The sequence below is a fragment of the Rattus norvegicus genome, chromosome 19, assembly GCF_021556685.1.
Source record: "Rattus norvegicus strain SHRSP/BbbUtx chromosome 19, alternate assembly SHRSP_T2T, whole genome shotgun sequence".
In the NCBI taxonomy this organism is placed as follows: domain Eukaryota; kingdom Metazoa; phylum Chordata; class Mammalia; order Rodentia; family Muridae; genus Rattus; species Rattus norvegicus.
In genome coordinates, this window is record NC_141552.1 from 16677488 (window position 1) to 16704884 (window position 27397).

Below are 27397 nucleotides of genomic sequence, written 5' to 3' on the forward strand. Positions count from 1 at the left end.
TCATGCTAACCATATGGTCCACACATTGAGCTTTGTTAAACCTGGTATGACCCCAGAGCCGCAGGTTGGCCTAATAACACTCTGATGCCTGAATCAGTGTAGTTCTATCCAGAGCCTTCTAAAGATGCATAGACACTGTGGTGATAACTGACAGTCTCTTATGGAACTGAAACTGAGTCCAAAAGACCCACGGCACAGTGATATTTAAACAGCAGAAGAGATGGGCCCAGAGCTACAGGCTCTCCAGTCCAGAACAAAGAGAGGCAGCAATGGATATTCCACAAGTGATGGGCCCTTCTGACCAGTACTTACCAATACAAGTTAATCTCCTTCTTGAGCTCCTGAAATTTCTCACGATGTTCAATGTTCTTTGTGTCTAAGTTGTGCAGTAATGACATGACCTCTTTCTCCTTTATCTTCAAGTTTTCATAAAATGGATTTGGCCTGAAGTAGGGGCTGGCCCCAGGAAGATAGAACCCAATGAACATCGAGGTTTAGGATTATATGAACTCAGGCTGTGTCCTGTACTACCCCAGCCCTGGAAGGACACTTTCTGAATTCTACATATTTGGATCTTCTTCAGATTCAGAAACTTGTAATTGTGTGCCCAGGACAACAGAAGCTAAGCACCCAGATAAAGGGTTCCCTGGCTCGCTTTTTTCAATCAGGAGGTCTGGATCTGCATTCAAACCTGTTATGCTGTCAAAAGCCTAGGCCACAGAGCTTACCCAACCCCCCCCCCCCCCCCCCCACACACACACACACACACACACACATCCAGAAACCTCTGATTTCATTTTTCCTGTTTTGACAAGTGGAATGCTACAAGCCGAATAACTAATATTCTAGAGGCAGACAGTACACATAATTCTGGAGATGAGACCAGATATTGCCACAAACTTATAATCTGCCCAAGGCATACAAATGTATAGACAAATGTGACCACACAGGCAAAGAACTGTGCTGTTGAAAGTGGGGCTTCCAAAATAAAGTACTTACACCTCCATGAAACTATTATACAGGTATATCCTGAGGTCAAAAACCAGACCCCTAAATTCCAAGGGTGGAGGGACACAGAAACATATAAAAGTTGTGCATATGCATGCAGACCTGTGCACACACAGACACACAAACTGGGACACACCCACAAGAAAAGCAAAGTAAACAGACTCAGAGAATGAGAAAGAGAGACAAATATGGAAAGAGCACAATGAGAATCAGTAGAAATGTATGCACCATTACTGTCTCAGAGTTTAAGGCACACAGACAAGAAGGAACAGGCCTGACCCTCAGGCCTTCTAGTTAAGCATTGATATGAAGAATGTGGGACCTGTCACCTACGGCTGCTGCCATGAGATGATAGCATTCAGTCACCTTCCTAGCAAGTACAAACACTCTCCACAAACTCACAGCACCTAGAACCTTGCAAAGCTACCACCTGTCAAGGGCTTTCCAATTGTACACTGGGAACTCATGCTCCAGTGACTTTATCCCTGAATTCTTCACTCAGATCACAAGTTCAGATTTTCAACAGGAGGAATCAGAGAGTCCATTTCCAAACTCACTCCTCAGTAAGGGTCAGGTTCTGAATCTCCTCTCTATGGGAGATGAGGTTTAGAACAAGGTCGTTTGTTTGGAGCAATGCATACCTCTTGCTCATGGATCCACCTGTCACATAAAGGAGGCGATCTGTCAGCTCATTTCTCTCCTTGGTAGTTAGCTCCAGTTCTCTATTCAGCCTCTCCTCTTCCTCGTTGGCCTGCACCTTGTTTAGGACATTTTCAGGGGATGACGTCTGTCTGCAGGCCTCTGTAGGTAGAAGAACACAAGTGAACCCACATGGGGCGAATGCATAGAGCATACACAGACCACAGTGAGGTCCAAACAGGAGAACATGCTTGGAAGCCAGTGTCACTGCAAGGAGTTTGGTCTGTGTAAGAGGCATCCTAAGTGGATCACAGTTCCCCCACTACTATATAGAGACCAAGAGATGTAAGCAGCCAGGTGTTCCCTATGCCCGCCCACACAGGCTTACAAGTACCAGAGAGATGCCTTCTCTAGGATTATTATCAGGTACGCAGGCTACAACCTGGTTTCAGGACCCTCACCCCTCTGGTTTCAGAAGTCAGATCATCAATTCAGCATCGACAATGACTTGATTGATCAGGGATACTCAGATATCCTACACTGTTACTCTAGTCCAATAACTTTGCATTAAAAAGTCATGTAGGGGGAGGACATGGTCAACAGACTTATTAATTCCCCCTACTGAAATGACAAATGCCCCAGAAGTGCCAGTAGGTTACAGGCTCTTTCTCTACCTGCCCCAAATAGTTTGGCTACTGTAGAAAAATATCTGCCACACAGAACCTCTAATGTATGAAGGTAAGATTGGCCCCGTCAGCCAGAGGTAGTCAGAGGAGTTCTAAGAATATAAGGTCATGGCCAGGAGCACAATTCTCTCTTACTACTGTCAGATAGTCACTGAATTTAAAGAAGCAATGAAAGTGAAGTACAGTGATGCCCTGTTTAATTCAGAAAAGTTATACCCTCCATGACTCCTGATGGTGTTATTATATCAATTTAACATACCAAATGCACTGTAAAAGTAAAGACTAGAAGTTCACCCAATAATAGCATAGGCATTGCCATATCCTCCATGTGGTTATGGAGAAACTAATGATGTGAAAACCTTGACTTTCAGGAATTGTGATAATCATGGAATTCAATATCTGTGGAGATGTTCCAGTGGTTGTGGCCCATTACTAAAAAGGCCAGCGGAAGACCTCCACACACACCCCTGACAGGAAGCTCAACATACACTGCCCAGAACTTACTCCACATTCCCCATGTCCTGTGTCCATCATTACCTTTAGGTTTCCTTTGCTTCACTCTAGACTCTTCTCTATTAACATCAACTCTCCCAAAGCGCCTACAAAGACGTGCAAATATGTCTGTGGATATATCCTTTGGACACTAAGAGAAAAAGTAGGGAATTGGTTGTCACAACGATACTGGTGACATCACAGGGATTCCAAGGTCTCTCTAGGAGACAATAGAATGTCCACGAAGGGACGGCTGATGTCACGGAGAACAGACTTTGCCTCCCTGCTAATGTTCTCCCTGTACTGAGCAAAAACTGATGTGCCCTTTTCAGGAGACTTCCCTGTGGCATAGCCACTGAGCACCACATGCTTCCAAAGCCAAATTTGGCTCTAGGCTTGATTGGAAAAACCTAAGTCATTGCTATGTATCTAAATGAGTGCTTCCTCCCCAATCCCTGCACAGAAATGTTTCATCCTACCTCAAATTCTCCTCAGTCAGCAATATTACCCATTAAAGATTACTGAGAAATCACACCAGTTCCTATAAGTAGCCAAAGAGGTCTCCTGTCTCATCATGTGCAGGTGCATGAAATCACACCCAGAAATAGCCTGTAGGGTAGGTTGCAATGTGGGTGTGTGTTATAAGTACAACCTGAAGCTTTGTGCTTAACATTTGACAGTTGCCACCAGATTCCTTAGGAGAAAGAATTGCATTCATTATGGTCCTGGCAACAATGTGGTGATCTGTTAGCAGAGGAAACTGAAATATTGGATCCACCAGTGAATTCACCCTCAGGCTGAGTGTGGGGCTCTCCTCTTTGCACTTAAGTTACCAAAGTAGGATTGCTTACAGGCCTCTCTAAGCTATAACGTGTGATTTCATCTGAAAAATAAAATAGTCAGCAGATGTGGGGGGGGGATGCAGCCAAAGGAGTAGGACAAGCCTAGAGACATAACTCAGTGGACAGAGTAAGAAACAAGCATATTCACTCCTGTTTCATGGATCACCCCACAAAACACAAAAGCATCTATCGTACAAAAAAAAAAACAGTTATTTTATTGAATGCATACACTAATACTGTTTACAGTATTAGTAGCAAAGCTAAGATTTTGGGGGCAGATCCATGACTTGAACTATCTTCCTGACAACATATAATGCAATAAATAAATAAATAAATAAATAAATAAATAAGAAAAAAAACACAAAACTAAAAAACACAAAAAGCACAAGCCTCTCATGTGAAGTGACAGAAGAGTGATCCAGTGGTCACTTCTGACCAGGCCATTTTAGCTATGACAGTGCATAGTGACCCTTAATTTGATGGGTCCTATATAAAGCTTTGTGCAATATTGTCATTTTAACAAACCTCATCCAGAACATACATAACGACACAGGATATGATTGCCATGTCCTTGCTGTGTATCAAGTTATTTTTCTGTGTCCTTGATTGTCAGGCACATTACAGCAACAATCTGAGATGGCTGGTAGACTTGGAAGAAAGTGGATATGAAAGATCCCCGTTTGATATCAGTACTGCCATTTCTTAAGCATGAGAATCTTTTAAGCTGGCTCTCGCTTAGCCCCTAGACGTTAGACAATAGACCAGAAAGTACAGAAAGCACATTCCCACCCACTCTCTAGGAAGCTGCCCGACCATAAGAACAGAGGGTATAGAACATATTTACTGCAGGGCAATTACAAGACAGGAAACATCTCTGGGAAGCTGACTGACCACTATAGAAGTGAGATGTCCTTGGTACTGAATGCAGCTGTGCTATAGGCTGACATCGCTATAGCCTTGTCCTGGGAACTCCAGAAGAGAAACACCTGCCAAGACAGATATCCTTGATCCTTGTCCTGGGAACCCCAGGATAAGAAAACATATATCAAGTCAGACGTCCTTGGTACTGAAATAGCTGCATTGATGTGGTTATGGCCTTATCCCAGGAATTCCAGGACGAGAAACATCTGCTTAGTTATCCTTGGCACCAACATAGCTGAGCTAATGAAACTGTGTGATCGTAAATGACTGTTTAAGCTGTACATTTCTGTTGTTCGAGGCTCCTCACATCCCTCCTGCGTGAGGACCGTGTCGAGCCCCAGTGCATTGGTATCCCAAAGTAAACCTCTTGTTTTACATCAAGACTGAGTCCTGTGTATTCATGGGGTGGTGATTGTCCTCAGGACTGGAGCGAGAGTCTCCTCTGTCTGAGGGTCTTTCAGATAAAGCTATAGTTGTGGGTTACACACCTCAATTCTCATTGGCTAATGCTGTCCTCACAGTCCTTGGAGGCCCCTTTGTAAGACTACCTGTTGGAAAGTGGAAGCAGCTTTATTTGAGCTCAAAGTGAACCTGACGAGCAACGTAGAGAACAAGATGGGGTAATTGAGACCCTGTCTAAAACCAGCACAGAAACCCACCCTCCATTCAAAGCATCATCTACCAATTCTTGAATTTTTACCATTCTCTGCCAACCAGTCTTTCATTCAGGAAAGGTAGAAAAAAACTGGAAGTGATCTTTGTATTCCAAGGACCTTGATCTGTCTTTCCTTAGGTTCACGTTAAGAACAAATGAAATGGGTATGACCATCTGAACAACTTAGTATCACCTACTCAGCATTTCTAGCCTAATACTGTGCCTATGGCAATCTCAAGCTTCCCTGAGTGTTGCTGCCCCAGCAAGAAGAATGAAGAACTGAGGTCAAACCCCAGTGAACCTTTCAAGGGGTTAGAAGAAAGCCATCAGAGATACTGCACTTCTTTGTCCTTAGATTAAATCAAGATGATACAACGTGAATCTATTGGGCTATTCAACCATACATCTTCCTCACAACCCCACCTATCTGAGTTCATTGCTTGGCAGAATTCATGCCCCACCATCCTAGATATTTCTTGATTCATTGCTGCCAAGGGCCAGGTTTCCTGAGTTTTGTTTTTTATAGAATTGGGTGTAGTCAATCATAGTTGCCCTCTGTAAGAAATGACAAATATCTATAATAACTGACCACACTGGACTTGTGTATACAAGTTCAGTAGTGGAAAATTCAGCATAACTGAGGAATGGGAAATCACCACTGTGTCCTGGCCTTTCTCTGCCCATATCACAGCTCACAGGCGGCTGGGGCAAACCTTGAGTTCCTCTGTAGAAACAGAATGATGTTGAATGGACACTGAGCAGGCAGAGCAACACAGCTGAGTCAACTCAATTCCAGCAACAAATGCATTATTTGTTTCCCATCTTAACAGCTCCTTTTGAGGACTTGTCCCCACACCTAGCTTAAACACAGCAATTTTCATACATGCCTGCCTGCTATTTCATATTGTTGCTGTAATACGCCTCCACATCATAGATTTCAAAAAAGAACGAAAATAAACCTGACAGTGAGAAGGGTGATGCTTGTCAACATCTAGTGTGTTGGGGGCCCAGGTATGGTCACAAATAACCAGGACACAGGGGATGCAGAGCAAAGGCAGATGCAACTGCATGCAGCTGCAAGCTTATTAACCCTTATATAGTCATGAGTATGCATTACCTCACTTTCCCTTTTGGCAAGATATAATAAGATCGTTATTCCCATGATACCAGGAACAACTGAGGCAAGACTAGGCAAAGAAGTGAGACTAAGCAAAGGCTTCTCCTTAAAATATCTGTATAGCAAATCACCCCTCTTCCTAGTATCACAATATGCTTGTCATAACCCAGAGAGCATGAGAGCTGCTTCCACAAAAATAGGACATAGTACAACATAGTGTAAGGTAAAGTGAGAAAAACATTTCCTTCTCAAGGGCGGCATTCCAGCCCCTGCTTGCATCTCTCAGCCGTCTTTCCTTGATCCTGTCTGGGAAGTGTAACTCAATGACTCCACAATTTCTTTCTCTGTTCTTTTGTTTTAAAAGTAACACTGTCTATAACACAGCTAAATGTCCTTGAAGGGGTTTAATCATGCAAAAAGAAAGCAATACAATATATAATATAGGCAAACTTTAATGAGTGTATCTATTTTCTTAGGGGTATTTTTTAGATATCTTCCCATATCTGGATTTAACTTTGGTAATTGTTATCTGTCTAGAAAATCAACAATATCAAATAAATATTTCAGTTTTCTGGCGTAAAGTCCTCGGGAGTAAGAACTAATGATTTTGGAATTTGCTCGGTGTCTGTTGTTATGTTCCTCATTCCATTTCTGATTTTTAATTCATGTATTGTCTCTCTTGTGCATTGGTAGTTTGAGGAAGGGGTTGTCTCTCTTGTGGATGTTCTCAAAAAAAAAAAAAGAGGAAGAAAAGACAGCTCTTGCTTTCCTTGACTTTGTATTTTTCTCTTTGTTTCTAAAGGCTTGATTTCAACCCTGAGTTTATGCCCTTCATAAGATCCTGCCAGACTCTCTATGGGATGAGGCTTTGCCTCACCTTGGTAACAGCAGCATGGAATAAATGAAGCTTCTGCGGATCTCTGTTGTGGTGTTGCACATCACAATCTCACCGAAAACCATGCATAGCCTGGTTTTAGGCTCTGTTATAGCCGCCAACTATTTCAGTGTTCCCTGCAAGGTGCCATGGAACGGTAGTAACATAATTCTGCATGCACATCGACAGGTTTCTCCACGGTCTTCTGGGTCATTTGATAATAATTTATAGTGAGTTCATGGATGAACACACACACACACACACACACACACACACACACACACTTTACTGACATGGTGCATATTCTTTGCACACCAAAAATAAAGTGAGCGTTACTGAAAATGCACCAATAATGGAATCGAAGGAGGGAGCTGTGGGGAAGCTGGGGCTTAGAGTTACTTAAAAGACTGGATGCAGATTCTCCTTCTATTGGAGGAGAAACTTGATAGACAATGTGGTTCTTTATTTTCTTTCTCTAGAGCACACAGGACTAGGGTGGCAGCTAGGGCTTTGAGCATGTTTGGCAGGTACTGTAGCACTGAATTAAATCCTAGGGCTGGAACCCTATTAATCATCGACAACAATTACAGGGCAGGCTGGATGATGACACTCAGCTGACAATGCGCACATCTCAGGACAGTCACTGGACAATGGCTGACACACTTGTCTGAAGACTGGAAATGTTTCTCGATCTTGGAGAGGAAAGAAGGACCCTCCAACTACACTGTCCTCTAAGGAAGTTTATTCAGGTGAGGGATGACAGGGACTGTTTTGTCTCATGTCACACATGTCAGTAGAAAATATCCTAGGTATTGGATGGCGCTGTTAGCATTAACAGAACAAAGCCCATAGTGTTGGGAAGGATAATAAATTATGAGTAGGATGGAAAACCCCAAGCCTCTTCCAGTTTCTAGGCGAGCAAAAAAAAAAAAAAAAAAAAAAAATACCACGAAATGCAGCATTAATGTGATAGTTTGGTTAAATCTAGTTACTAGTTTCTATTGTGATACCTATTGTCAGTGCCTGCGCCAACAGTGTGTGAATATCCGGTGTAGGTTTGTGGGGTTGAAAGAAAACACGTACACGGGTCACCCCTTTTTAGCGAGTGCCACCAAGGCTTTACTGAGATCTCCTTATATACCAGAGGCAAAAGCCGTGGAAAAACAACAAGGCAGGTGAAAATCCCCAACCAAGAAAATAGGACAAGTCTGTGTGTTGAAAGTTCCAGCCCAATCAGGGGCATAAACAGCTTCTTAAAAACAAGAAGCAGGAAAGTTCAGTGGGGAGGAAGGGTGCCATGGAAAATCCCAGCCCCAAATCAGGGGCTAAGAGCAGCTGGCAAAGGTGTAAACAATTTCTTGCTATAGCAGGCTGAAAGGCTCAGCGAGGGGGGAGGGAAACACCAAGGTAGGGCCCAACAGGAGCCTTCACTGGTGGCTCTAATGTTTCACTTTCCTCTGCCAACTGGCCTCCACACTGTTTCTAGCACCATAATGATTTCAAGTCTTCCTCCTAAGGAATTTTGTGGCAACCATTGAATGCTAAGCACAAGGCTTCATGGGTGTTCCCCTAACACACACCCATGTTGCAATCTTCCATGCAGGCTATTTCTTGATATGATTTCAAGCACCTGTACATAATAAGACAGGAGAACATTTTGACTGCATATTCAAACTGGTATTATTTCTCAGGAATTTTTAATGGCTAATATTGGTGAAGGAGGATAATTTGAGTTAGGATGAGACATTTTTGGGCAGGATTTGGAAGGAAACATTCATTTAGATGCATAGGAATTACTAAGGTTTTTATAATCAACCCTTGAGGAAAATTTGGCTTCGGAAGCAGGAGGTGCTCAGTGGCTCTGCTCCGGGAAAGTCTCCTGGAAAGGACACCTCAGCTTATGCTCAGTACAGGGAGAACATTAGCAGGGAGGAAAAGTCTGTTCCCCATGACATCAGCTGTCCCTTCTTGGACATTCTATTGTCTCCTAGAGAGTTCTTGGCGTCCTCTGCTATGTCACCAATGTTGTAGTGACAACCAGTGCCCTAGATTGTCTCAGTCCGAGTCTGGCAGATACATCCTAAGACATGTTTTCCAGTCTTAGAAGTGTTTTGGGAGGGGGGATGTCGATTGTGGAGAGACTAGGGTGAAGGAGTCTGACCTTTCGTCTCAAAGAAATGTTGGACATAGAAAGTGGTTCTGGGGAATGTGGAGTAAGTTCTGGGCAGTGTCTTTTGAGCATCTGTGGAGGCGGGGGGAGGGATGGTTGGGGTCCTGCAAGCTTAAGCTGACCTTTCTAGCAATTGGCCATAACAACTGGAGCATCTGCAAAGGAATTGAATTTCCATGAATATCACAATTCCTGAAAGTCATGGATTTCAGAACATTAATTTTCCCATCCCCAAAGAAAGGATATGGTAAGGCCAATGCTACTATTCTGTGAACTTCTGGCCTTTATTTTAAAGTGGATTGGTGGCTTGTTTTTTGTTTGTTTATTTATTTATTTAGTGGGTAATATTATTTATTGCCAAAGTCAAACATCTGGGTTACATCCTGGGACCCACATGACAGAAGGAGAGAAATGGCTCCTGAAAGTTGTTTGGTCATGTGCTGCACACACACACACACACACACACACACAGACACACACACACACACACTCACACACACACACTCACACACACACAGACACTCACACTCATACACACACAAACTTTTACGCAATAGTAATTTTTCTTAGAGTCTGATATAATTGGTTCTAATACAAAGACAGCCTGAGTGTAGTTACTATATAATTAAATAGTACTCATGCTCTCAGGCAAAGAGTTTAAAGTTTATAGGTACCTAATAAACTCGCATTGGGACATATAAAGAACATTTAAATGTTCAGCAGAAATACAAAGAACAACTAATTTAATTTGTTAAAAGTGAAAGCTTATACAATTCTGAAGGTTTTTATGCTGTTTTTATTATACATGTAATTATGAAAAGAAAACATACATACTTGATCAATGAAATGAGGAAGATTGATTTAATGAACAGAAAAATGGATGGTACTTCAAAATTTCCATGATTACATATTAACTATTTAATTCCCTCCACAATAGCAAGAAACGGACATTATTATTTATGCGACATTACAGATACATAAACCGAGAAAATATTGTTTGGCCTGATTTTCTGAGTTTTTTAAAGGTTTAGTTAATTGACAGAGCTGTGCTTTAAAATTAGGGTCCATATTCTTCTGTTTTAAATGTGTGACACTTTTCTCTTTTTTTCTCCATCTTTATTAAATGGGTATTTCTTATTTACATTTCAATTGTTATTACCTTTCTGGGTTTCCAGGCAAACATCCCCCTAACCCCCCCTCCCCTTCTCTATTGGTGTTCCCTCCCCATCCTCCTCCCATTACCGTCCTCCCCCCAACAATCCCTTTCACTGGGGGTTCACTCTTGGCAAGACCAAGGGCTTCCCTTTTATTTCTAGTGGGTGCTGCTCTCCCTGCTCCGTGGGAAGTGGATGGGGGGAAGGCCCGGGCCTGAGGTGAGTTGGAACTGGGGTAGAAAGGCATAGGGCCTCCTAGGTGAGAATGCCAAACCACCACTGCTGCTGCAGCCACCATGGAGAAGCCCTTGTTCCTGCTGCAGGGAGGAGAGTCTGGTGGCCACAAGATGGCTGAAGGGGAGCTGAGAGTGGACAGTTTCATCACCCGCCTGCTGGAGGTATGAGGATATCGTCCGGGAAAATTTGTGCAGATGACTGAAGCAGAAGTCCGAGTGCTGTGTATCACGTCTCGTGAAATCTTTCTTAGCCAGCCAACAGCTGTGAACACAGGTTTCTTTTGGAGAGCAGGCCTGTGCAGGCCCAGAACCTAGGTGGGACAGTTCAAGCTACCCTTTTTCCATGGCCAATCTCAGATCATATTCAGAAAGTATTTCTTGGGCTAAAGAGATGGCTTAGTGGTTAAGAGCACTGACAGCTCTTCCAGAGGTCCTGACTTCAAATCCCAGCAACCACATGGTGGCTCACAACCATCTGTAATGAGATCTGATGCCCTCGTCTGGTGTGTCTGAAGACAGTCACGGTGTACTTGTATATAATAAATGAATAAATAAATCTTTAAAAAAAAAGAGTATTTCTTCCAGGTTTTGGATTTCCAATTTATGGAATTGAACTAACTTAGTGATGGTGGAAGTGACACAGAGAGTTAAAGTACAGAAGGAATAATCCAGAATGTCCACCAACAGTTGCTGTCACACCAGGGCTTTTAAAAGCTCAGCTGCTAGAGAAGCAATTTAGTCTTTGGTTATTCTCAAGCTTAGGTCTTCTAGTCATTATAAGCTGACCATGACACAAAAAGAGTCATCTATATCAAAATAGAGAATAGTAAATAGATTCACACCACACTATCACATTACTACTGTATTTGAGGTTCTCATTTAATATCTAAGAACCCGGAAGAGGCCTGGGTCTTGCTACACATACTTATAATTTATGTCCCCACTGTCAGCTGAGATTCTTCATGCAGCCTGGGGTCAAGGAGGTCATCCCACAAAGCACAAAACACCCATCTCAGATAAACATGTATGGTTTATTGAATCCAAAACATCCATGAATTTCAGGACACAATTAAATGTTGAAACCTAAGGATAATAGATAGAGAAGAGAATTAAGATTTCTAGTTCATAGATCCAGTAAACATCTTCAACAAATCATAGCAGCAAACTTTCATAAGGTAAAGAAAGAAAAGGCCATAAAGGTACAACAAGCCTACAGAACATCAAACTAATTGTACCAGAAAAATTCCTCCATTCACATAATAATTAAAACGCTAAAAGCACAGATCAAGAAAGAACATTAAAAGGGGTAAGGTATAAATATCTAGTAACAAATAAATTCAGACGTATCTGAATTACAACAGACTTCTCAACAGAGATTCTAAAAGTCAGAAAATCTTGGGCAGATGTAATGCAGACACAGGCCCCTATATCCAGCATAATCCTCCATCACCATAAAAGGAAGAACCAGGATATTTCATGAGAAAACCAAATTTAAACAATTCTTTTCTGTAAGAAAGCACAACAGAGGCTAATAGGAGGAAAACTCCAAGACAATGAACTAAACTATAACCAAGAAAAACCAAGACATTAATCTTCTCTCAATAATTTATAAAAAGATAAGCACACAAACATAATTTCACCTATAACCAGAAAAAGAAGAGAAAGCAGCAATCGTTGGATTTAATATCTGACCAGATCTTCTTTCCCTAATCCCAAAGCTCCCAGGGGCCAAACTGCCAGCCAAAGTGTATGCAAGGATGCTCTATGGTTCAAGGTGAGGCCTATTGCCCCACCAAATGCAGATCCTAGAGGTGTGAGGTGGGGATGGATATGTGTGGGTGCAGGAGCACTGTCACATAGGCAAAGCTGAGCAGAAACGGGATGTAAGGTTTGATGAGGGGAGTGTGGAAAGCAGGACAACAGTTGAAACGTAAATAAATAAAATAACCGATTAATAAAAAATAGCGAAAAATAAAATTTCAAGTAAAAAGGTAAATGAAAATTAAACCAAACCAACCAACCAAACAAACAAAAACCCCTGTAGTGTATTGGCCTAATGCTGCTTGTATTTTAATGCTAATTTGTTGAACTCAACACTGGTTAACCCTGAAAAACTGACCCTGCTCCCAGTTAACTGTGATTATAAAGAAGCCAACAGCCAACAGCTGCACAGCAGAGAGATGGGGGAGGGGAGCTTTGAGGGCTTTGCTAGAGAGGATCATGAGGAGGGAAGAAGGAGGAAGAAGCTGCCAGAGAATAAAGGAAGAACATGTGTGATGGAGAGGAGAGTGGAAGAGGACAGCAGCCATGGTTAACGGAGAGGAGCGCCTGGTCCTGAGGGCTGTCCAAGGGGAACAAAGAGCAGCCAAGATGCTACACAGTCAGTAAGAGCAGCTCTCAGGCGAGCAGAGATCAGCAGAGACCCCAGACCAACAAGCTACGCAAGCATAACTCCATCCAAACTCCCTCTCAATATCCCGTGTCCTCCATGGGCCTGGCCTCAGCTTGTGTCCTGCGTCAGCACATGTGTCTGTCTCAGCTGACATCACTCTGTCCATCAGCACGAGTCCAAGGAAACAGTGAGAAACTACACAGCCCACCAGAAGGGTTTTTGCTGTGGTTCTATGAAGTCCCAACAAATGCAGCTCAACTACAGAATGCAAGGCAGACCAATGCATGTGTGTCCTTAGTGCAGAACCCTTCATCACGTGTCCCTTCACATGCGTGCTTTAGCAGAACATCCTTTTACCTGTGTCTGCTTCAGTGAAACGTTCCTTCACACATCTGCCTTAGCCTTTCACCTGTGTCCACTTCAGAGAACCACTCCTTCAGGTCTAGAATTTCTCTAGATTAGCAAACCGCATACAGAACATTCAGAACAAAACAAGGTGTGTGGTCAGCATGTCCTTGAGCCAAGTCCCTTCTCCTCGTCAGTGACAGCAGGCGTGTTACAGCAACAATATGAAATGGCTGGCAGGCATGGAACAAAATGGCAAAGGTATTCTGGGGGATGTCACACCGTACCAGCCAGCAGCTCAACTGAATTTTTAAGTTTTGATGGTACAAGTGAATATACTTGACCTTCAAACGCTGAGAGAGCCCATCATAATATGAACTATATAATCTGGGCCAAGACCGCCTCTAGGGCAAAGGCCCTCAGCCTGGGGGTCGTGACCCACACAGGGTCTCCTATCAAATAGTTTACACTACAATAAAGATTCATTACAGTAGCAAATTTACAGTTGTGAAGTAGCGACAAAATAATTTGTAGTTGGGGTCACCACAGCTTGAGGAACTGTTCTAAAGGGTTGAGGCCATAGGAAGGTTGAGAAACACTGCTCTAGGAATTTATGTTTTCTTTCTCTTTCATATTTTTCAGACAGAATCTCAAACTGTAGCTGAGATTGGCTTGGCTTGGAACACGTGTGTAGTTCATGCTGGCATCAGACTTATGGCAATTCTCCTGCTTCAGCCTCCTACTCAGGAGCCTACCAGGGTGAGATCACAACCACGTAATGGGATTGCTGTTCTTGGTTGTCAACTTGAGTGTACCTGGAATTAACTAATGCCAAATGGCTTGACGCCCTGTGAGGGGGATCTCTCTCTCTCTCTCTCTCTCTCTCTCTCTCTCTCTCTCTCTCTCTCTCTCTCTCCCCCCCCCCTCTCTCTCTCTCCTTCCTTCTTTCTGTTTTCCTCTCTTCAACCCCCTCCTCTTGGTCCTCCTCCTCTTCTTTGTTTTTTTTGAGACAGGGTTTCCCTGTGTAGCTCTGGCTGTCCTAGAATTCATATTGTAGACCAGGCTGGCCTTGAACTCAGAGATCCACCTGCCTCTACCTCCTGGATGCTGAGGCTAAAGGCATTAGCACCATTGGATTTTTTTTTTCTTAATTAAATTTTCTGAAGCAAGAAGACCTACTTGTAATCCAAATCTTGGAGATCAGAAGATAAATCTTTAATTCAGATCTTTTGAGATGGAAAGGCCCACCTCTAATCTGGACCACACCTTCTTTTTTCTTTTTATTTTTTTTTCATCTTTATTAACTTGAGTATTTCTTATTTACATTTCGATTGTTATTCCCCTTCCCGATTTCCAGGCCAACATCCCTCAACCCTTTCCCCTCCCCTTCTATTTGGGTGATCCCCTCCTCATCCTTCCCCGATAAGCGCCCTCCCCCCAACAATCATGATCACTGGGGGTTCAGTCTTGGCAGGACCAAGGGTTTCCCTTTCCGCTGGTGTTCTTACTAGGCTATTCATTGCTATGTATGCAGTTGGAGTCCACCGTCAGTCCATGTATACTCTTTGGGTAGTGGCTTAGTCCCTGGAAGCTCTGGTTGGTTGGAATTGTTGTTCATATGGGGTCTTAACCCCCTTCAAGCTCTTCCAGTCCTTTCTCTGATTACTTCAACGGGGGCTCCGTTCTCAGTTCAGTGGTTTAATGATGGCATTCGGCTACGTATTTGCTGTATTCTGGCTGTGTCTCTCAGGAGAGATCTACATCCAGTTCCTGTCGGCTTGCACTTCTTTGCTTCATCCATCTTACCTAATATCTGTATAGGTATGGGCCACATGTGGGGCAGGCTCTGAATGGGTGTTCCTTCTGCCTCTGTTCTAAACTTTGCCTCCCTATTCCCTGCCAAGGGTATTCTTGTTCCCCTTTTAAAGAAGGAGTGAAGCATCTGCATTTTGGTCATCCTTCTTGATTTTCATGTGTTCTGTGCATCTAGGGTAATTCGAGCATTTGGGCTAATATCCACTTATCAATGAGTGCATACCATGTGTGTTTTCCTGTGATTGGGTTACCTCACACAGGATGATATTTTCTAGTTCCATCCATTTGCCTATGAATTTCATAAAGTCATTGTTTTTGATAGCTGATTAATATACATTGTGTAGACGTACCACATTTTCTGTATCCATTCCTCTCTTTAAGGGCATCTGGGTTCTTTCCAGCTTCTGGCTATTATAAATAAGGCTGCTATGAACATAGTGGAGCATGTGTCTTTGTTATATGTTGGGGCATCTTTTGGGTATATGCCCAAGAGAGGTATAGCTGGATCCTCAGGTAGTTCAATGTCCAATTTTCTGAGGAATCTCCAGACTGATTTCCAGAATGGTTGTACCAGTCTGCAATCCCACCAACAATGGAGGAGTGTTCCTCTTTCTCTACATCCTCTCCAGCATTTGCTGTCACCTGAGTTTTTGATCTTAGCCATTCTGACTGGTGTGAGGTGAAATCTAAGGGTTGTTTTGATTTGCATTTCCCTTGTGACTAAAGATGTTGAGCATTTCTTTTGGTGTTTCTCAGCCATTCGGCATTCCTCAGCTGTGAATTCTTTGTTTAGCTCTGAGCCCCATTTTTTAAATAGGGTTATTTGTCTCCCTGCGGTCTAACTTCTTGAGTTCTGTGTATATTTTGGATATAAGCCCTCTATCTGTTGTAGGATTGATAAAGACCTTTACCCAATCCGTTGGTTGTTGTTTAGACCACACCTTCTGCTGGCAGCTCATATCAAGGACATGGAAGAAGGAAGTTTGCTTTATTAATTTGCCTACTTCTTCAGGATTCCTGCATGTACTGAAGAGCAGCTGAAATATCCAGCCTTATGGACAAAACCGTTGGGGTCCAGGAGTTGCCCCATAAACCACACAAACTCTGACCTCACTTAGAGAGGGATGGTTTTTTGAATGCCCACCCTAAGACTGATCATCAGAGACGTAGCTGAGAATTTGTCAGGCTAGGACCCTGGACATTTTTCTATGTCAGTTTATAAAGCCTAAAACTGTGAGCTCATAGGCAGGTGCTGGAAGGGCTGTCTGTTTGTCAGCCCTGACTCAAGCCATTTTAGACAACAAAGGTTCATACTGACTTTTTATCTGTTTAAAGATTTATTTATTTATATATAAGTACACTGTAGCTGTCTGCAGACACACCAGAAGAGGGCATCAGGTCTCATTACAGATGGTTGTGAGCCACCACGTGGTTGCTGGGATTTGAACTCAGGACCTCTGGAAGAGCAGTCAGTGCTCTTAACCATGGAGCCATCTCTGCAGCCCTCATATTGACCTTTAATTTTTTGGTCCTACATGAAGCTTATAATTATGAAATTTAAGATTAAGAAACCTGACAACATAAAGTATTTCCTTCCAGTATTTCGGGAATGGGTGGGTGGGGGAGCACCCTCGAGGAGGCTGGGGAAGGGGGTGGAATGCAGGGTTATTGTAGGGGAAACTGGAAAGGGGTTAACATTTGAAATCCAAATAAACAAAATAACCGATAAAAAAAAAACATACACAAGTTATGTGATCATTCCTGACCCTGCTGTGTTAAATTATTTTCAGACAACAATGATATGTGACATATTACAGCAAGAATATGAAGTATCTAGCCGGCATGGAACAAAATGGCTACAGCTATGCTAGGGGGATTGGCTTCAACAGGGGTAACTACTGCGTTTTAGACCTTCCATTCCTTGTTGAATTAGCTGTACCACAGCCTATAAGCCATTCTAATAAATTTTCTTTCTCTATATACAGAATCATTCTAGGAGGGATGATTGGTTATGCATTGTTAAATGCAATGCTGATCACGAAACCCCATCACTTCCACAGCAATATGCAAGTGTATGTAAGTTACTGAACAATTGAACAGAAATTAAAATTTACTGCATTTATTGCGTGTGTCAGCAGGCATAGGGAACACCTGGCTGCTTACATCTCTTGGTCTCTATAGAGTAGAGGGAGAACTGAAACCCACTGAGGAGGTCTCTTAAGCGAAGACCAAACTCCTTGCAGTGACACTGGATTCCAGGCTTGTTGTCCTCTTTAGGCCTCACTGTGGTCTATGTACACTCTATGCATTCTCCGCATGCAGGTTCACATGGACTGAATTCAGAAAGGTGGGGTTGGCAGAAAGATGCATGGTTAAATAGCCCACCAGGTTCACATTGTATCAGCTTGATTTAATCTAAGGACAAAGAAGTGGAGTTTCTCTGATGGCTTTCTTCTAAACCCTTGAAAGGATCACTGGGGTTTGACCTCAGTACTTCATACTTCTTGCTGGGTCAGCAACACTCAGGGAAGCTTGAGATTGCCATAGGCACAGTATTATGCTGGATATACTGAGTAGATGATACTAAGATGTTCAGATGGTCATACCCATTTGCATGAGTTCTTAATGTGCACCTAAGGAAAGAGAGATCAAGGTCTTCAGAATAGGAAGATCATTTCCAGTTCTTTTCTACAATTCCAGTCTGAAAGACTGGTAGGGAGAGAATGGTAGATAATCAAGAATTCATAGATGATGCTTTGAAGGAAGTGTGGGTTTCTGTGCTGGTTTTAGACAGAGTCTCAAGTATCCCATGTTGCCCTCTTCCTAGCTGGCCAGGTTCACTTTGAGCTCAGATAAACCTGCTTCTACTTTCCAGTAGACAGTCTTACAAGAGGGGCCTCCAGGGACTGTGAGGACAGCATTAGCCTTTGACAGTTGAGGTGTGCAACCCACAACTATAGTTTTAGCCACTTTGTTCCATGTCTACCAGCTATTTCAGATTGTTGCTGTCTATGGCTGACAATCACGGACACAGAAAAATAACCTGATAGAGAGCAAGGACATGGTGATCACATCCTTTCCTGTTCTGTATGTTCTGGATGAGGCTTGTTAAAATTCCAATATTGCAGAAAGCTTTATATAGGACCCATCACCTTAAGCATCACTGTGCACTGTTCTATCTAAAATGGCCTAATCAGAACTGACCACCAGATCAAACTTCCTGCAATCCTCATATGAGAAGCTTGAGCTTTTTGTTTTGACTCTTTTCTTTCTTTCTTATTTTTTGCTGTATAGGTTGAGAGGAAGATATTTGGGGCCATGGATCTGCCCCCAAAATCTGGGGTATGGATCTGATCAATCAGTGTTAGTGTGTGCACTCAATACAGTATCCATTTTTTACTGTGACAGATGCTTTTGTGTTTGTGGGGAAGCCCATGACCCAGAGCACAAGTGCTGGGTCCTTGCTCTATCCACGTAGTGATATGTATAGCCTCGTCCTACACCTTTATCTGCACCCCCTATATCTCTTGACTATTTTATTTTTCTGATAGAAGCTCAGCTTCTGATAGAAGGCCTGTCAGCAGTGCTCCTTTGGTGACATTGGCGCAGAGATGAGAACCCCACAAGCAGCATGAGGTTCCCTTCATTGGTGGGTCCAATATTGCACTTTCGTCTGCCAACAGGTCTCCACACTATTCCTAGCACCATAAAGACTTCAACTCTTTCAACTAAGGAATTTTCTGGCAATTGTCAATTGCTAAGCACATGACTTCATGAGTGTTCCCCTAACACACACCCATGTTGTAACCTACCATGCAGACTATTTCTTGATGTGATATAAAGCACCCGTACAGAATGAGACAAGAGAACTTTTGACTGCATATTCAATCTGGTGTGAAATCTCAGGAAGGTTTAATGGCTAACATTGGTGAATGAGGACAATTTGAGTTAGGATGAGACATTTTGGGGCAAGATATGGAAGGAACCATTCATTTAGATGCATAAGAATTACTAAGGTTTTTATAATCAAGCCTTGAGGAAAATTTGGCTTTGGAAGCAGGAGATGCTCAGTGACTCTGCCCCAGGAAAGTCTCCTGGAAAGGGCACCTCTGCTTATGCTCATTACAGGGAATACATTAGCAGGGAGGCAAAGTCTGCTCTCCATGACATCTGCTGTCCCTTCTTGGACATTCTATTGTCTCCTAGAGAGTTCTGGCATCCTCTTTGATGTCACCAGTGTTGTAGTGACAACCAGTGCCCTAGTTTCTCTCAGTCTGAGTCTGGCGGTTACAAGCTAAGACATGTTTTCCCGTCTTCGCAAGCATTTTGGGAGGGGGAACGTCGATTCTGGAGAGACTAAAGTGAAGGAGTCTAGCCTTTCGTCTCAAAGTAATGATGGACAAAGACAGCACTTCTGGGGAATGTTGAGTAAGTTCTGGGTAGTGTATTTTGAGCTTCCTGCCAGGGGGGCTGCAGGCTTAAGCTGACCTTTCTAGCAATGGGCCACAACAACTGGAGCATCTGAAAAGAAATTGAATTTCCATGAATATCACAATTCCTGAAAGTCAGGATTTCAGAACTTTAGTTTCCCCATCCCCACTGGGAGGATATGGTAAGGCCAATGCTATTATTCTGTGAACTTCTGGTCTTTACTTTTACAGTGCATTTGTTATGTTACATTGTATAATAACACCATCAGGAGTCATGGAGGGTCCACCTTTTCTGAGTTTAGACAGGGCAGCAATGTACTTCACTATCATTGCTTCTTTAAATTCAGTGGATATCTGACAGTAGGAACAGGGGGAGAATTGTGCTCCAGGCAATAACCTTATGTTCTTCGACCTCCTCTGATTTCTTCTAACTGGCAGGGTCATCGTTAGCTTTATATATTAGAGGTTGTGTGTTACAAACATGTTTCTAAAATACCAAAAGTATTTGGAACATGTGGACCAAGATTCATCCTGTAACCTATTGGAACTTCTCGGGCATTTGGTATTTCAAATAGGGGAACTGATAAGTCTGTTGAACATGTCCTCCATGGAAATGTGTTTTTAATCCAAAGTTGTTGGCCTAGAGTATCAGGGTAGGACATCTGAGTGTCTCCAATCACTCAAGTCTTGTGGATGGTGAATTTATCATCTGAGTTCGAACCCACAGGGGTGAGGGTCCTGAAACCAAGCTGTACCCTGTTCAGCTGATGATAATCCTGGAGAAGCCATCTCCGTGGTCCATGTAAGCACCTGATGTCCGGAATAGGGAACACCTGGATGCTTACATCTCTTGGTCTCTATAGAGTAGTGGGAGAACTGAGATCCACTGAGGAGGCCTCTTAAGCATAGACCAATCGCCTAGCAGTGACACTGGGTTCCAGGCTTGTTCTCCTGTTTAGGCCTAACTGTGGTCTATGTACACTCTATGCATTCTCCCCATGCAGGTTCACTTGTGTTCTTCTACCTACAGACGCTGGGAGAGAAACATCATCCCCTGGCACTGAACTAAGCGAGAATCAGGCCAAGAAGGAAAAGGAGAAGCTGATTAAAGAGCTGCAGCTCATTACCGAGGAGAGAAATGACCTGAGAGATCGCCTGAGGTTTCTGACAGAGAGATCCATGAAGAACAGGTATGAATCGCTCCAAATGGTCTTGTTTCATTCCTGGGTCTGCAAGGTCACCTTCTTCTTATCCCATTAAGGTTTTGGGTTCTAGAAAGCTGTGCCTCCCTAACCACCCTGTGCTAAACCTCACCTCCCATATAGAGGAGATTCAGAACCTTGACCCTTCCTGAGGAGCAAGATAGAAAATGGACTCATCTGCTTAATTTATTGAAAAGCAGATCTTGTGGTCTGAATGAAGAATTCGGGGATAAAGTCAGGGAGAGTGAGTGTCTAGTGTGCATTTGCAAAGCCCTTGACAGATGGTGGCTTTGCAAGATTGTAATTGCAGTGAGTTTATGGTGAGTCTCTGTACTTGCTAGGCAGGGGACTGAGTGCTGGAAGAACCAGGCAGCAGCCCGAGGGGCCTGTTCCCAAACTGTTCATCTCAATGCTTGACTAGAAGGTCTCAGGCTCAGGCCTGTTTGTTATTGTCTGTGTGTCTTGCACTCTGAGACAGCAATGGTGCATGCATTTCTCCTGGTTCTCACAGTACTCTCTGTTTCCATATTTGTTTTTCTCTTTCTCTGATTCTGTTAACTTTTCTCTTTTTTTTGTGGGTGTGTCTCAGTCTGTGAGTCTGTGTGTGCATACATCCAAATGCATATGCACAACTTTTATATGTTTATATTTCCCTCCACACATGGAATATAGGGGTCTATGTCTTGGCCTGAGTATTTACCTGTAACACTTTCATGGTCATGTGAATGCTTTGTTCTGGGAGCCCCACTGTCAACAGTACAGTTCTTTGCCTATGTGGCCACGTTTGTCTGTATATTTGTATTCCTTGTGCAGATTATAATTTTGTGTTGATATATGGTCTGTTATCAAAACAGGAGAAAAGTAATCACCGGTTTCTGGGTGTGTTGGGTGGGGGAGCATGGAGAGGTGTGGCCGAGGCTCTTGATAGCTTAACTGGCTTGACTGCAGATTTCCTCTTGATTGAACAAAGGGAGCCAGGGAAGCCTCCATCTGGATGCCGAGATTCTGGTGTCCTGGACGCAGAAAAACACGTTTCTGAAGCTGAAGAAGATCCAATATGTAGAATTCAGAAGGTGTCCTTCCAGGACTGGTGTAGTACAGGACCCACCCTGAGCTCATATATTCCTAAATGCTGATGTTCATTGTATTCTATCATTTGGGGCCAGGCCACACTTCAGGCCAAATCCATATTATGAAGACCTGGAGAGAATGGAGGAGGCGGTCATGTCAATTCTGCACAACTTAGAGATGGAGAACACTGAGATCCATGAGAACAGCCATAAGCTGAAGAAGGAGATTACCTTCTCTAGGTAAGTCCTGGTCAGAAAGCCTATCACCTGTGGAATGGCCATTTCTGACTTTCTTTGTTCTGGATTGGACGGTCTTCAGCTCTGGTTCTATCTCTTGTGCTGTTTACACATCAGTGTGCCAGGGTCATTAGGACTCAGTTTTCAGTTCCACAAAAGACTGTTCCTCATCCCAGGATTGTCTAGGCATCTGCAGAACGCTCTAGATAGAACAGCACTGATTGAAGTCAGCAGGTTATTAGGCTGACCTGGACCTATGGTGTCATACCAGGTTTTACAAAACTCAGTGTGTGGACCACATGGTTAGCATGACCTTCTCTTGGTTCTACTGACCTCCTTTGAGGGTGTTTGCCCACTACTAATTGATGTTGCCCCCATGCATTGGGCTTTCATGGATAGTTGTAGATCCATGTTCTTTTTGAGAGATGTGGACACTAATTGGTGCTCGGGCCAAACAAACAATTTATTCTTCCCGGAATTTACTCTTTGTGGTTTGTGCAGCAGCCTTATATGTATCGAAATGAATTCTGTTAAGTCTTCATGGGTATCTGGGTCCTGGTGGAGTTAGTGGCACTCGGGAGTGGGAATGGGAGAAAGGGGCAGCATGATCTTACTATGCAGACTGTATTTCCAGAAACCTGCTCAGCCAGCTCCTGATGGAGAACACATGTATGAAGAAGTTGGTCCCACTGAAGCAGGAGAGCAAGGAGGTACATCTTGATTGTGCACTGAACCAGAAAAATTTGGTTGACTTCAACAAGAAAGATAAAGACCAGCAACGTCCAGACCCAGCATCATCTGGTAGGGTTGAGCAGCTGTGTTAGCTTAAAAATATCTGATAAAGTTTGCCAATTTGATACATCTTTGCTCTCTCCTACCACCTTTCTAATTTACACTCACAACCAGCCAACCACCTCATGTAATGGAATTGTTCATTGCTCTGCCTATGCACAAGTATTCTGGGAAGCCAACCACTTTTCAGAAACTGAATTATTTTGCAAGTATATTTGTCTGCTCTTTTTGAAGCTGCAGTATAGAAATGGTGACAGATTAATAACATACCTCATTATTGCATATCCACGTGATAGATTGGATGCTCTGTAGAGTTTTGAACAAGTTCTTGGTTCTTTGACAAATGACACTCTGTGGTCATGTGACTTCTTGTGTGGGAAGCACCTTTGCGGGATAAGAACAAAGTGCAAATGTCAAATTAGAACTTGTCATTGGTTTTAACCTTGGTGACATATGGACATCTACTTTCTTCCTGCAACCCAATGAGGTTCCTTCCATTGCCCTGTTCTTGGTTTGCACTGGTATAAGTCTGGGTCCCATATTGGCAGCCCACATTACTTTGAGGCTCTCTGGAGATTTTGCCCTGCCCACAGAGTTAGCAACAATGATATCAGTTAAAAGGTCCATGTTGACTGTCCAATAGAACTGAGATGGTAGAAGGCAGCCTTCCGACAGCTGCCTTGCATTTCACCACCAAATCAGTGTCTGAAAAACTGCCTTCCTCTCCCAGGTCTCAGAAAGTACAAGAGAGCTGGAATTGGACACACACCAGTAAGAGAGCTTCCTGAGGAATAAGTTGCTTTCTCAGGAGTCCCTGATGACAAACATCCTGAATGGTAACAAATTTTTTGGATGAGTATTCTTCCTCAGAGTTAATTTGTCATTGCTTAGAGACCCTAAATTTATATAACACTAAGCCAGCCAAACTGATTGAGGTCTTACTTTCTTCTCAGAAAACAGCACTTGAGAGACAACTTGGGGGACCGCCCTTCATTATGTGTGCAAGAGGAGAAACAGCAATACATCTGTGCTTCCAAATGTTCGTTAAGATTGTGGTGTTTAGAAATATTTTTGTTATGATTTTAATTGAAATTTTCTTTTTGTTGTTTCATATTTATATGTTCTTGTTACTGTTTTTATCTTTTCAAATATTTTTAAATATTTTAATTTATTTGTTTTAATCCTGTTTTGTTGTAAAAATGAATTCCTTATGAATAAAAATTGAATTCTATCTCTTGACTCTTAAGACCATCATTCTTATTCAAGGGTTCTGTCCCCTCCTGTGGACTTAGAACTGACAGGTGGAGATGGATCTCTGCATGTTCCATGGATCCTGGGCTAATAAGTGAATTCAAAGTCACCAAGGGGTACCCAGTGTGACAGTGTCTTTTGTGTGGAAAATGTGGCTGTTTCTCGGACACACACTTTATGAAGTAATCACTGACATGCTTTACCCAATTGTTAGGGTCCATGTGGTTCTTCTGAGAGAGTAGCAGATGCTCTATCCTGTGAGTCATCACCACAGCTCCTGCAGGTGCTTTTGTCCTTCCACATCATGTACTGTATTAGGTGGACAGGATCACCTCCAATCAAATAGAGAGATCTCAGTAGATGTGTATTCACAGGAAATTTACTGAGCTGTGCATGTTCAATGTGTTAGCTTGCCAGCCATCCCTACAGGGCTCTGGTGTCACCACTCCTCATTGTGGGTCAGGATCATCCTCCAGCACCACTTAGTGTCCATATTAGAGCAGATCTTTCACCTACTATCAATGATGACCATATGTATTCTGCACATCTGACAAAATACAGAATAGAAATTAGCTTCCTGTTGGCCAGATTGGCATAATGAGTTTTTTGATTGTTAGCATGAAAATTATTTTAATCTAAGCAGTTTAGGGAAGAACCTCAAGGACACCCATAGTGAATGCAGCCTGCAGCTGTGAACACAGGTTTCTGTTGGAGAGCAGGCCTGTGCAGGCCCAGAACCTAGGTGGGACAGTTCAAGCTACCCTTTTTCCATGGCCAATCTGGGATCATATTGAGAATGTATTTTTTCCAGGTGACTGATTTCCAATTTATGGAATTGAACTAACTTACTGAGAGTGGAGGTGACTCAGAGAGTTAAAGTACACAAGGACCAATCCAGTATGTCCACAAAAGCTTGCTGTAACCCTGGGCTTTTAAAAGCTCAGCAGCTAGAGAAGCAATGTAGTATTTGGTTATTCTCATGCTTAGGTCTAGTCATTCATTATAAGCTGACCATGACACAAAAAGAGTCATCTGTGTCACAATAGAAGCTAGTTGTAACTAGATTCACCCCCACACTATCACATCACTACCGTATTTGAGGTTCTCAGTTACTATCTAAGAACCTGGAAGAGGCCTGGGTCTTGCTACACAAACTCATAATTTATGTCTTCATGACACTGTGTGCTTTGTCCTGTTGATGCTACCATTGGCATACAATACCTTGGATACTTTGTGCTGACATCTGTCACATGAGACAATAGTTCATGCCATGCCTAACCTGCATAAACTGTCCTTAGAGTACGGTGTAGTCAGAGGGTCCTTTTTTTTCTCTCTGAATTTTCAAAATATTTCCAGTCTTCAGACAAGTCTTCAGCCATTGTCCAGTGCCTGTCTTGAGATGTCCACCTTTTCAGCTGAGTGTCTTCATCCAGGCTGCTCTGTAATTCTGTAGAAGATTAATAGGGTTCCAGCCCTAGGATTTAATTCAGTGTGATTGTACTTTCCAAACATGCTCAAAGCCCTACATTCCACCATAGCCTGTGTGCTTTAGAGATAGAAAATAAAGAACCACATTGCACTTGAAATTTCTCCTCCAACAAAAGGAGAGCCTGCATAGGGCCTTTAAGTAACTCTAAGTCCCAGCTTCTGCATAACTCCCTTCATCGACTCCATTATTGGTGTATTTTCATTACTGCTCACTTTATTTTTGGTGTGCAAAGAATGTGTACCATGTCAGTAAAGTGTGTGTGTGTGTGTGTGTGTGAGAGAGAGAGAGAGAGTGAGAGAGAGAGAGAGAGAGAGAGAGAGAGAGAGAGAGAGAGAGTTTGTGTTTGTTTGTGTTTCTGTGCAGGTGTTTGTGTATGTTCATCCATGAACTCACTATCAATTTTCATAAAATGACTTAGAAGACTGTAATGAAAACTGTCGAGGTGCATGCAGACGTGTGTTACTAGTGTCCCACGGCACCTGGCAGGTAACACTGAAATGGTGGTCTACTATAATACAGCCTAAAAACAGGCTGTGGATGGTTTACACAGAGATTGTGACGTCATCACCACTAGAGAGAGCAGCAAAAGCTTCATTTATCACATGCTGCTGTTACCAAGATGAGGCAAAGCCTTATCCTACAGAGAGTCTGGTATGATTTGATGGCAGGAAATAAACTTAGTACTAAAATCATTCAATTACAAACAAAGAGGATAATACAAAGAGTCATAAGATTATTCTCATAAGAAAATAGATAGTATTTAGACGATGCCACTACAAAAATTAAAAAATATATATGAGGGCCACTAGGCTTTAATGCAGCCTTTCTACCAGACGTTTAATGACGACCTAATAACAATAGTGCTTCAATTATTCCTCTGATTTGAAAGAGAAGGAACATTGCCAAACCCCTTCTCTGAGTTTCTCTTTTTACCTAGAATTCCTGAGTCTGTTGCTTCTTCCATTGTCACCCCATCAATAGAGCTGCAGGGCGAGTCTGTCCCGCCCCAGAGCATATCTGCCAGCTGGAACCTCAAGAGCATCCATAGTGAATGCAGCCTGCAGCTGTGAACACACGTTTCTTTTGGAGAGCAGGCCTGTGCAAGCCCAGGACCTAGGTGGGACAGTTCAAGCTGCCCTTTTTCCATGGCCAATCTGTGTTTGTATTGAGAAAGTATTTTTTTTCCAGTTGACTGATTTCCAACTTATGGAATGGAACTGACTTACTCAGAGTGGGGTTGACTTAGAGAGTTAAAGTACAGAAGGAATAATCCAGATGTCCACAAAAGCTTGCTGTCACACCAGGGCTTTTAAAAGCTCAGCAGCTAGAGAAGCAATGTAGTATTTGGTTATTCTCATGCTTATGTCTAGTCATTTATTATAAGCTGACCATGACACAAAAAGAGTCATCTGTGTCACAATAGAAACTAGTTGTAACTAGACTTATACCACATTATCACATTATTACTATATTTGAGGTTCTCAGGTATGATCTTAGAAACTAGAAGAGGCCTGGTTCTTGCTACATATAGTCATATTCTATATCTTCACAGCACTGTGTGATTTGTTCTGTTAATGCTA

General features: G+C 42.7%; 2 protein-coding genes across 5 annotated transcripts in view; one reads left to right on the plus strand and one right to left on the minus strand.

Annotated features, from left to right (window-relative positions):
• The window catches only part of LOC147998894 (disks large homolog 5-like), a 57385-nt gene that overhangs the window by 15313 nt on the left and 14675 nt on the right, over positions 1-27397 (minus strand). For 2 of the 4 annotated variants that reach the window (XM_087596028.1, XM_087596030.1), the window contains exons 1-3: positions 2871-3025; positions 1650-1809; positions 313-456 (exon numbers count right to left, since the gene is read on the minus strand). In XM_087596028.1, coding sequence (XP_087452154.1) covers positions 313-456; positions 1650-1660 — 155 coding nt within the window. In that variant the 5' untranslated portion in view covers positions 1661-1809; positions 2871-3025. Of the gene's footprint in view, positions 1-312; positions 457-1649; positions 1810-2870; positions 3026-23347; positions 23462-24531; positions 24608-25607; positions 25776-27397 lie in introns of those variants that run through there. The other 2 variants (XM_087596031.1, XM_087596032.1) reach the window with 2 other exon arrangements.
• Positions 10855-24316, plus strand: LOC147998895 (disks large homolog 5-like). The gene is made up of 7 exons (XM_087595387.1): positions 10855-10956; positions 19669-19774; positions 20699-20966; positions 22145-22288; positions 22920-23086; positions 23808-23913; positions 24031-24316. Exons 1-6 carry the CDS (start codon positions 10855-10857, stop codon positions 23870-23872), a joined length of 852 nt encoding a protein of 283 aa, XP_087451513.1. The 3' UTR covers positions 23873-23913; positions 24031-24316.

What these genes read in the sequence shown, in the direction of transcription:
- LOC147998895 (XM_087595387.1), top strand. Translation starts at nt 10,855, where the DNA reads ATGGAGAAGCCCTTGTTCCTGCTGCAGGGAGGAGAGTCTGGTGGCCAC. An exon ending in GAGAGATCCATGAAGAACAG is followed by an intron (nt 20,967 to 22,144) that starts GTATGAATCGCT and finishes ATTTGGGGCCAG; the next exon opens with GCCACACTTCAGGCCAAATC. An exon ending in AAGGAGATTACCTTCTCTAG is followed by an intron (nt 22,289 to 22,919) that starts GTAAGTCCTGGT and finishes CTGTATTTCCAG; the next exon opens with AAACCTGCTCAGCCAGCTCC.